The sequence below is a fragment of the Eurytemora carolleeae genome, unplaced genomic scaffold, assembly GCF_000591075.1.
Source record: "Eurytemora carolleeae unplaced genomic scaffold, Eaff_2.0 scaffold357, whole genome shotgun sequence".
Taxonomy (NCBI): domain Eukaryota; kingdom Metazoa; phylum Arthropoda; class Copepoda; order Calanoida; family Temoridae; genus Eurytemora; species Eurytemora carolleeae.
The window spans coordinates 29,649-39,784 of record NW_019396335.1 but is presented as its reverse complement, the minus strand read 5'-3'; the positions used below and the strand labels follow the sequence as shown (position 1 = coordinate 39,784).

The 10,136-nt window shown below is 33.9% G+C and overlaps 2 protein-coding genes across 2 annotated transcripts; both read left to right on the top strand.

Moving 5' to 3' along the window:
• Nucleotides 1-365: 365 nt before the first annotated feature.
• Nucleotides 366-5,976, top strand: LOC111701169 (myeloid differentiation primary response protein MyD88). The gene is made up of 10 exons (XM_023472338.1): nt 366-474; nt 533-653; nt 1,031-1,192; nt 1,726-1,801; nt 1,972-2,072; nt 2,301-2,413; nt 3,264-3,354; nt 3,543-3,671; nt 4,238-4,686; nt 5,137-5,976. The coding sequence occupies exons 2-10, from the start codon at nt 535-537 to the stop codon at nt 5,229-5,231; spliced, it is 1,335 nt and encodes a 444-aa protein (XP_023328106.1). The 5' UTR covers nt 366-474; nt 533-534; the 3' UTR covers nt 5,232-5,976.
• A 285-nt stretch (nt 5,977-6,261) lies between these two features.
• LOC111701170 (uncharacterized) lies at nt 6,262-9,990 on the top strand. The gene is made up of 5 exons (XM_023472339.1): nt 6,262-6,600; nt 7,120-7,188; nt 7,522-7,609; nt 8,717-8,843; nt 9,930-9,990. The coding sequence occupies exons 1-5, from the start codon at nt 6,264-6,266 to the stop codon at nt 9,981-9,983; spliced, it is 675 nt and encodes a 224-aa protein (XP_023328107.1). The 5' UTR covers nt 6,262-6,263; the 3' UTR covers nt 9,984-9,990.
• Nucleotides 9,991-10,136: the final 146 nt, after the last annotated feature.

Here is a 10,136-nt window from a genome sequence, read left to right as displayed (position 1 = left end):
TAAGAAAAATTCAGTATTTCAATTATGCCCCAACATGGCCTGTTTCTTAAAAAAATAATTGATCCGAGAGAATTAGATACTTAAAAAGATAGTTTGGGGTTAGATTAGTTAATACAATTTTTTTATCAAGTGCCGTGGCCAGAACATTCACTTTGACTTTCTGTTACAATTACAAACAAGCTCTATTAAGGATGCAAAGGATGCAAATTTTGAGATGGCTCGGACAAGAAAATGAGGAGAATGTGGCTCGGACTAGAAATTGTTGTGATTGGCGAGATTGGCCTTCCTCCGGAGCATCGGTACAATGATAAGTCACATTACTGATGTCGTCTTTTTATTGGCTCTAACTTCATTGAATACTTCGCGGCAATTGCACAATTTTGCGCTTCACTTTTTTTAACTGCAATAAACATGCGAAAACGTTTAATTTAGTTGGTGGAAATTTGTTATAGTTTTGCTGCTGTCGTCATCTAGGTTAGTCAGTCCTTATATTGAAACAAGCTCGACACTTACAATTTTTTTATCTGTACAGAAATGTCGAAAGAACTCAGCGACGACGCTTCGATAGCGTTCTTACGACCTTCGACCATCGAACGTCTATCAGTTCAACTTAACCCTGAAAAGCTCTTGCTTACTGACAACAAAATTCTGAGGTAAACATTCATTACAAGGGCCCGTCCTAGTCAATATACCTCCCCTCTCCTCCTATCAATTAAGTACAAGACCCTGGTTTCAAATATTTTTTAAACACGAATTATTGATATTTATTTTATACTAATTTTGACTTAGATTATTTAATACAATTTTTTGGTCGAGGTCGTGGCCAGAACATCAACTTTGACTTTCTTTTACAATTAAGCTCTTTTTAAAATAATTGTTGGGGGGGGGGGGTTGTTAAACCCATTTAAAGATTCAAAATGTTATATTTTCGTTTGGTTTTCAAACAAAATTATTCAAGATGTTTATATATGTTTAGATGGGTTTCTAGGTTTTAAAATCTGCAGTTTTTATTTTGAATCTGAATGTTTAGAGATTGGCGTGGAGTCTACGAATGTTCTTGTATCAATGATCGCCATGTATTTGATCAAATCAAATATTCGTCTGATCCTTTCAAACACCTTCTTGATCACTGGAAACATTTCGAGAACGCGACGGTGAAAAACCTCTTCTTATTTTTATCTGAAATGGACAGGTATTTGACATTACATCAGAATAATGAGATTTTTTTTATGGATTTTTCTTCCTTACTTGGTGCGACCGCTGTGATACAATGCCTAGCTTTATTCGTTAAATCCCTTTATTTTGTATACTTGCTAAAACTTGCTTAGATAATATCTTTCTGTATGGTCCATTTTTAAAATTAGAAGAAAAAAGGCCATTTTCTTGCTCTTCTGTGAGGTTGAGAAGTCCACAAGCTATGGGTTACTCTTGCAAATAATTGATGGAGAACTCTTTACAATAACAGTGTCATTAAGTCAATTAAAAATAGTTGATGATCGGTTAATTGAATACAATTTTTTTTCTAGTTGTGGTTGGGGTGACAAATTTTTAAGAAGATTATTTTGTAGCTAAGATCTTATTTAGCAATCAAGATCACTGCTTAGCACTTATTATTTGTTAACAGATCTCTATATTCAAATCAATTACTCTATATATATGGAGGGTTAAAATGAGCCTAGATATTAAATGAAAAATGAAATCTTATTTATTTATTTATCTGATCAGATTTGATGTGATCGATGATAATAAAGAAAGAATTGCCGAGGATATTAAATTTGCTGATAAACTTCTCAGACAAAAGGTGATAACTTTTTATTTATAGACTAATTGTGTTAAACTTATCCCCCCTCCCCCATCCCCAATACAAAATTTGCCATAATGAAAATTCTGAAATGTTCATGTTTTAAGACTCTCAACGTAATTCCATTATCCCTTAAGTGATTTATTGATAATTTGTATATAAATGTTTAGGGATTTAGTGTTGGTATGATAGAAAATGAGCTTGCTGGATCAGAGAAGGTTTTAACCTACGACGATATTGCTTGCTTGAAGAGAGGGAAGAACTTGGCCAGGTATGATTTTAAATGTCTGATAAACTTTTTCATTTCATTTATGTAAATTTTCAGAAACCCTTTTTGGACATGTTCTCAATATATATTTGAAAAATAAAACAATTAAAATGTGGATAAGAGCCAGGCTTGGTTTGAGTTAAATCTATTCCATTATCTTGTTGTAAAGGAAAAGAGGGGCGCGGTATTTTGTTTTCAGTTAAGTTTTGATCTTATTTCTCATATATTCAGATACGATGTGTTGATTCTACATGCAGCTGAGGACTCAGAATTCACCCAGCTAATGGTTCAGGAGTTAGAAAACCAGAAGATATCAGTCTGTCTCAGGGATAGAGATCTAGTAGGTAAACCTGTCTCAGGGATAGAGATCTAGTAGGTAAACCAGTCTCAGGGATAGAGATCTAGTAGGTAAACCTGTCTCAGGGATAGAGATCCAGTAGGTAAACCTGTCTCAAGGATAGAGATAGTAGGTAAACCTGTCTCAGGGATAGAGATCTAGTAGGTAAACCAGTCTCAGGGATAGAGATCTAGTAGGTAAACCTGTCTCAGGGATAGAGATCCAGTAGGTAAACCTGTCTCAAGGATAGAGATCTAGTAGGTAAACCTGTCTCAGGGATAGAGATCCAGTAGGTAAACTAGACTCAAGGATTGAGATCTAGTAGGTAAACCTGTCTCAGGGATAGAGATCTAGTAGATAAACTAGTCTCAGGGGTAGAGATCTAGTAGGTAAACTAGTCTCAGGGATAGAGATCTAGTAGGTAAACTAGACTCAAGGATAGAGATCTAGTAGGTAAACTAGACTCAGGGATAGAGATCTAGTAGGTAAACTAGACTCAGGGATAGAGATCTAGTAGGTAAACTAGACTCAGGGATAGAGATCTAGTAGGTAAACTAGACTCAAGGATAGAGATCTAGTAGGAAAACATGTATCAGAGATGTAACCAACAACCTATTACTAAACTATTCATTTCATTTCATAGTTGAATTACTTGCTATTACTAATACTAAACTATTCTAGTTGGTACGGTTTTATTATTTGCTATTACTAAACTATTCTAGTTGGTACAGTTGTATTACAATCTATTACTGAACTATTCTAGTTGGTACAGTTGAATTACAAGCTATTACTAATACTAAACTATTCTAGTTGGTACAGTTGAATTACAAGCTATTACTAATACTAAACTATTCTAGTTGGCACAGTTGAATTACAAGCTATTACTAAGCTGATCTCGGAACGATGCAGCAAGGTCGCAGTTATACTTTCACCAAACTTTTTTAGCAGGTTCATTTTAAGGTTTAATAAACGTTTTCATTCTGTTCTTTCGCTAATGTAGCTACATGACTAAAAACCGTGAAGCATCCAAAAACTACTAGTTTCAAAAGCTAAGTAAAACAAAATTGGATAACAAAATGTTATTAACAAAACTTCTTTAACGGTTGGCCTATTGATTGATTGATAGATTTATTTAGTGCTGAGAACGCGTTCTACTCGAGTTTAGCGCAAACTGATGCAATCCAGACAAACCAGCGCAGCTTTCTTCCAATCATTTACAAGCCGGTCAAACTACCCTCTAGTATAGACTCATTAACTAAGCTTAGGAACATACTGAGTACAATACTCTAAATTAAACATTTTAACTTGAAACAAAAAAGTCACTGTCGTAATTTCAATTGCCAGTCTTTTTTTTTTTTAAGGGTTAGTCCGATTTACAACGGTACCCTTGAAACCTTTATTCGATGTTTTTCCAGCTTGCAAAGTCGCTGATTATGATAATTCATACATCGTTTCATGCTGTAAAATTGTGGAACCAGGAAAATAATCAGTTTTCAAAATTAAAATCATCTATATATAAATTTGGCTTGTCTGTTTGTTTGTTTGTTTGTCTGTCTGTCTGTTTGTATCCAATAAACGTCAAAACGGCTGAACCGATCGGGCCCAATGGGGGGGGGATGGTTTAAAGAGGAATAGGTAAAATGTATGAACATGAGGAGAATTCAAATTCTTTTTAAGTGCACCACTCGGTTCTTACTTACATGGAGTAAAGAATGGTCTCTTTCCCTTCAGTCAAAGTCTATGGAGGGATAAATAGTAAATCAGTAAAGATTTATTTAATCTACGAATATTTTCTCTATTAACTTTATTCCTTATGTATTCATGTTGCCAGGGTTCACGGGAATCCATATTTCTGGACTAAACTCTGCCGGAACATTAAGGAGGACTGGACGGAGAACAGGAACCATCCTCTCCCTCCTCCTATACAGGATACCATCACAACTTCACAACCACAACCCTTCAGTTCTAATCCCATCACAAGAAGTAATTCACCCGCCGCTACAAGTAGTACATCAGCCGTTAATAGTAGTTATTTACCCGCCACTTCTAGTACACAATCCCCAGCGGTAAAAAGCGGTTTTAGAAACAATTTAAAAACTAATTTCCTCCCGAGCACCGGTAAACTGAAGACGGGAGGAGGGTTCCTGAACAAAATGTTGAAACCTGTTCGAAATCTAGTGTCTGGTGGTCGGGAGCGTCCTGCAGTCACGGAGTTTAGTAATGTTCTGTTCTCCGAGCAGAGTGAAGGAAGCATTGTTCGATTAATAGATTCAGCTCCAGGCAGGAATTATTATTCTTTTTTACACAATTAAGCTCAGTGAAAAGAAAAATTTGAAAAAGAAATATTGAAAAATTCACCAAGAGGAAGCTCTTTTATAGTTTTTATGAAGTTCAATAATGCGAATAATATGCGGGGGTACGGGGAGGGGGGCAAGGAAAATACACCCCTGAATTTGTCTATCTCAAAATAACATCAGTCAAAATAAAGAAAAAGAGAATTTTTTGACAAATGAACTGAGTCTTCACCACAAAATCAAATCTTCTAATCTCTATATTGTTGCAACCTGATAGTGTAAACCTTTGATATTTCAAACTTCTGTTATTTGATGTAATTGAATTTATAGTTAGAAATATCTAAGGTCTCCGACTTTGGGTTCCGAAGATATAGGGATTAGAAAATCAGAATTTTTGGCAAAGATTTAACTCTATTTCAAAGAATATCCTGCTCAGATGTTCCCTTGAATGAGCCTGGGAAAGAGGAAGGAAGTGCAAAGTTGAAGAATAGAAGAAAAAGCAAACATGAAGCATATCAACAGATAGCATAGAGTCAAATAAACTCAGGGTACAGGGTACAGGATAATAATGATGTTGATAATCAATAAACCTTCATTCCGTAGAAATCTAGGCCGAGCATTAAATAAAAAAACGCCCAAGGACAGACTGCAGAGTGTGTAAGAAGAAGTAAAAACAAACCATTGAATCAACATAAAGGACTAGGCGATGAACTTGTAATAACTGCAGCCTCATATGGGTTATTGGGGACTGTAGATGACTACCAAAAGACAATAAAACAAAAAATATTAAAAAGACAAATTAACTCTGTCGATTTGCGTGAATTTCCCACCTTTTTCTAAAGATCTTAAATATATGCCTGATATAAGTGCCTAACCTTACATATTTAACACAGTATCTTTTGTTAAAAACAAGACGACTCAAAAGCACAAGCTACTATGAAAAGAATGTTGTCTCACAAATAAGTGTTATAGAATTATTTCTCAGCTGACAAACCCTTTGTAATTTATAATATTTAACGCAAAGTGACAAATTATATCACTCCTTAGTTTCCCACATTTTTTACTTCTGCCTAAAAAAAAAATATGTTCAGTCGATTTGCGGTAATATCTTCTGCTGAAGATCTTAAATATATGTCGGATAAAATGCCTAATTCAAAACTATATTTTTTGTTACAAACACGACGACTCAAAAGGAAACAAATTTGCCTCTAAGTGATACTTCTACGATTTGTTTAGCTTTTTATGATGAGATTGTGACATGGTCATAAGGCGCCCCTAAAAGTCCAATCGATTGGTTGATTGATTAAAGAATCATAGCTTTAACTGACAAAACCATCATGATTTATAATGCACAATTAAATGCATCGGTTTGTTTTATTTTTGTCTGGGTGTAATTGTTAAATTATTCTTTTATATCTTATCTAAGTTATTGCAAAAATTTACGTCATGTACCAACTCTACCAACTTAATTTATTTTCAAATCTGTGATAAAATTACATTCTTTGCACAAAACACAAATTTTATTTTAATATCTGAAACTGAAATCGTTTCTTTTTCAGAAAAATGTTGCTGTTAGCGCGCCGGTTGAGCGAGCTAGGGCCGTTAGTTTCCGCTAGTACACAACAATCTGTTAGAATACTAAATAGAACATTCAGTGACAAACCTGAAGTTCCAAATACGACCGGAAACTTGGACACATCCGGCGCTACGGACAAACCGGAATATGTAGCGAAGACAAATGTGAATAAAACAGAGAAAGAAATTCTTAAGATTGTGAATGAAAGTAATGAAGTATCAATGAATAAAAGACACGACAATAAACTATTTTTTACAAATGAAGAGAAGGCAATAATGAGGAATCCTGAGCAACGGATCCCTTACACAGTTGAGAAAGAACCAGGTACAGATAATATTTTCATTCATCTTACTTGTTCAAGCATTCTGACCGATGATATTAAAATGCTGTCGTTGTCGGAGGTAATTACGTTAACATATAAGATGCAAACCTGCCAACACTCAAATCGGCCAGTGTGATGTAATAATTGAGTAGGTTCGATGAAGTATGTGGGTCCATGCATGGATTAAACTTTGCTGGTGACAAAAAAAACTTCACTAATCTCCATGTCTATATTTGCTACAATGGCTACAACAACATTTTCATTCCGGGGGTTTATATCATATCAAAATATATATTAAATTTTTAGAATCGCCCTTCTCTCCATTTCTAATTTTTTTGCTGTAACTTCTGTAAAAATAAACCAATAATATGAAAAAGTCCCTTATATTTACCCATTTTATTTTTAAATCATTACCTTCTTCATTCTCTTGTGAGGCATAAGGGTAGATATTTTTGGACACACTTTTTTCTATGTTAATAGTTTAAATATGACATTGTGACAGTATAATTTTTTGTCTGTAGGAGTATTTTGCTACGAGAATACGGTTCGACCTCTTGTCACCTTTCCCGATCCAACCTTGGTGAATTTAGGTAAGCACACTCTTGTTTAATGTTTGATTCATCAGTCCAATTTTCCATTTGTAAATTTTTGTAGAGTTTAATGTATTCAATCAAGGTTTACCTATGTACATTGTACAATACAAAGTACACCTCACAACATTATTCGATAAAGAGGATAAATACTTTTGCGCTTTAAAAAAATTTCACTTACTGTAGCTTGTTTCGCTTCCTATTAAATATACCACACAGAGAAATAGCCATTCGTCATACTTATTTTACACATTAAAAATCATAACTTATTTATATTTATATATCTAAATGTATCATATTCTAGTGGGTTAAATAATATTTTATTTACTGAAGAAAGTCACGAGGATGTTCGAGAGTATACACTTGGATTTCCTGTTATTCGTCCTCCTTCTATTGTTGAGAGGTGGAGGGAAGGAATCAGGTTGGTTGGGATAAATCTACTTTTTTTCAGAAATCATAAATCCCTTCATATCCATGTGGATTGTAGGTTTCCAGGGAAATTAACTTGCGTTTTTTGTAGAAAAAAAAATAAAAACTTGAAAAATTGCGAAAATTTTCTTTCTCTAGAAATTCCATACAACCATAACATGGGGGGTTCGACCAGTTAGTTTAGCACTGTGCTTGGGTGGGTGGCAGCAATCATGTCTGTGACTGAATTCCCAGCTCGATTAATTTGTTCCTGTCTTTTTTTTTTGGGGGGGGGGGATAGATCTTACTCCTTATATACCTTATTTGCACCGTAATCTCATAAAAATTGTAGAAGAGCGAACCAGAGACATGTTTAATAAGTTTATGTAATTTTTTACGCCCACCACCTACCTGAGAGGTTGGGGGGGCATCTTTTGCATGCCGATTTTTTTGTGCAACCCCTAGAAGACGTTGTGCCCTCCCTAAAAATCTCTATTTTGAAAAAGAGATTGATAAGTTTTTTATATATATTAAATAACCTTAAATCTTTCATACTTATTAATCAGACTTTGCTAGGTTTAGAACATATATTTGTTACTATTAAATAACCTTAAATCTTTCATACTTATTAATCAGACTTTGCTAGGTTTAGAACATATATTTGTTACTATTAAATAACCTTAAATCTTTCATACTTATTAATCAGACTTTGCTAGGTTTAGAACATATATTTGTTACTATTAAATAACCTTAAATCTTTCATACTTATTAATCAGACTTTGCTAGGTTTAGAACATATATTTGTTACTATTAAATAACCTTAAATCTTTCATACTTATTAATCAGACTTTGCTAGGTTTAGAACATATATTTGTNCCCCCTCCCTTCCCTTTTATAGGTTTGTTTGTGAACCCAAAAAATGTTCAGGGTTTTATATAATTGTGTAAAAAACATTTATAAGAATGAAAAAACTTGCATTTTAATGCCAAATTTTATTTTCTTTCCCCACATCATATAAAATAATTTCATAAATGTGTGAGGCAAACCTATGCGTGACCCCGTCGGGGCACATGTACCAAGTGCTCCTCCCCTCGTACGCCCCTGAGTATCCTATATTTAGGTTAACAAAGTCTACTCCTGAAGAGTATCCCTGGATCCAGGAGTTTAAATCTCAATACGATTATCTAATTGTCGGAGGAGGGATTGTGGGATCCTGTATAGCAAACGCATTGGCGGAGAGAATAAAGGTTGGATTTCATTTCATGTTTCTGAGCTTCTCCCCATCTCCCACTCTTTAAAATATTTTTTCACAAATAGTTTAATTTTTATTCATGGTTTTATTCACGGCTCGCTTATAGATGTTCTTATAGATATTCTATCTATCGATCTTTACTATTCTGGACGTACATGTAATTTTCTTGGTGTGCTTCACAGCTGATATAGCTGAGTGGACCCTAGATTTTTTTGGGAAATTTTTTGAAATTCTGCGTGGGTATCTAAGGTTTCAATCTTTTTCTTTCTACCGTTCATTCTGTAAAAATTATTTGTACTTATAAAAAAAATTTGAAGTGAAGTTCAAGGTCCAAATAGGAGAAGAGCTTTGGTAGATTGTGGGCGCTTGATTAAGCAGAAATGAGATACTGAAGCGAAAATCTTGCAAACATAACTTTGCCTCCCAAGAGTTGGTTAGCATCAAATGGATCTTGTTTTGAGATTTCCAAAATGTGGTCATGTTTTTGGACCTCAAGAATTGACTGAGATATTGAGAAATTTGTCCTAAATTCAAAGTATAAAATATTAAGAAGGTTGCTCAATTCTTTAATATCTACGACAATTTTTATGAAGAAAGAGACTAAATTTTACAAAGTTTTAAAGACTTACAATGTTTTTCTTTACTCCTTTGACAACTATTAACTTTACGAAAACCAAAGATAAATTGTAAGTCCAGGGTTCAATCTCTAACGTACTGGATGACACCCCAGCCATAAAATTACATCAAACCTTCTCCATTCTATTACACATCCATGGTTTTATGTACTTAAATGGGAAAAATAAATGATTTTTAGGTAGAAAGTAACAAAAACGAAGAAGAAATTGCCTTTTTGAGGTTCAATTTTTCATTTTATTCTTCTGTGGGGGTGGGATACCCCTGGTGCCCCCCCCCCACTATTTCCATAGGATTATTTTTATTCGATTTTTGAAGGAAAAAGTTTTTTTTCTTAAAAATATGTATATTTTAGTTTCTTATTTTAGTTTACAAAGAAAAATACAAGAAAGAAGTTTATACAAATGTAATTTTTTCCATTTTTAATTTGTTTTTATTCTACCTCTAGTGTGGAGACGGGTTCAGAGTTGGTGTTATAGAAAAAGATCCGACCTACAGGTAAAATTCAAAACGAAAAACCGTTTTTTATGTTTTTTTTTTGAATAGAATTTTATATTTATTTGTGAAGTTTTAAATCATAATTCAATATCTTTACTTGACCAAAACAAGAACATTGACGCATCCGGTTTTAGACTAATTGTTATTAATGCTTACT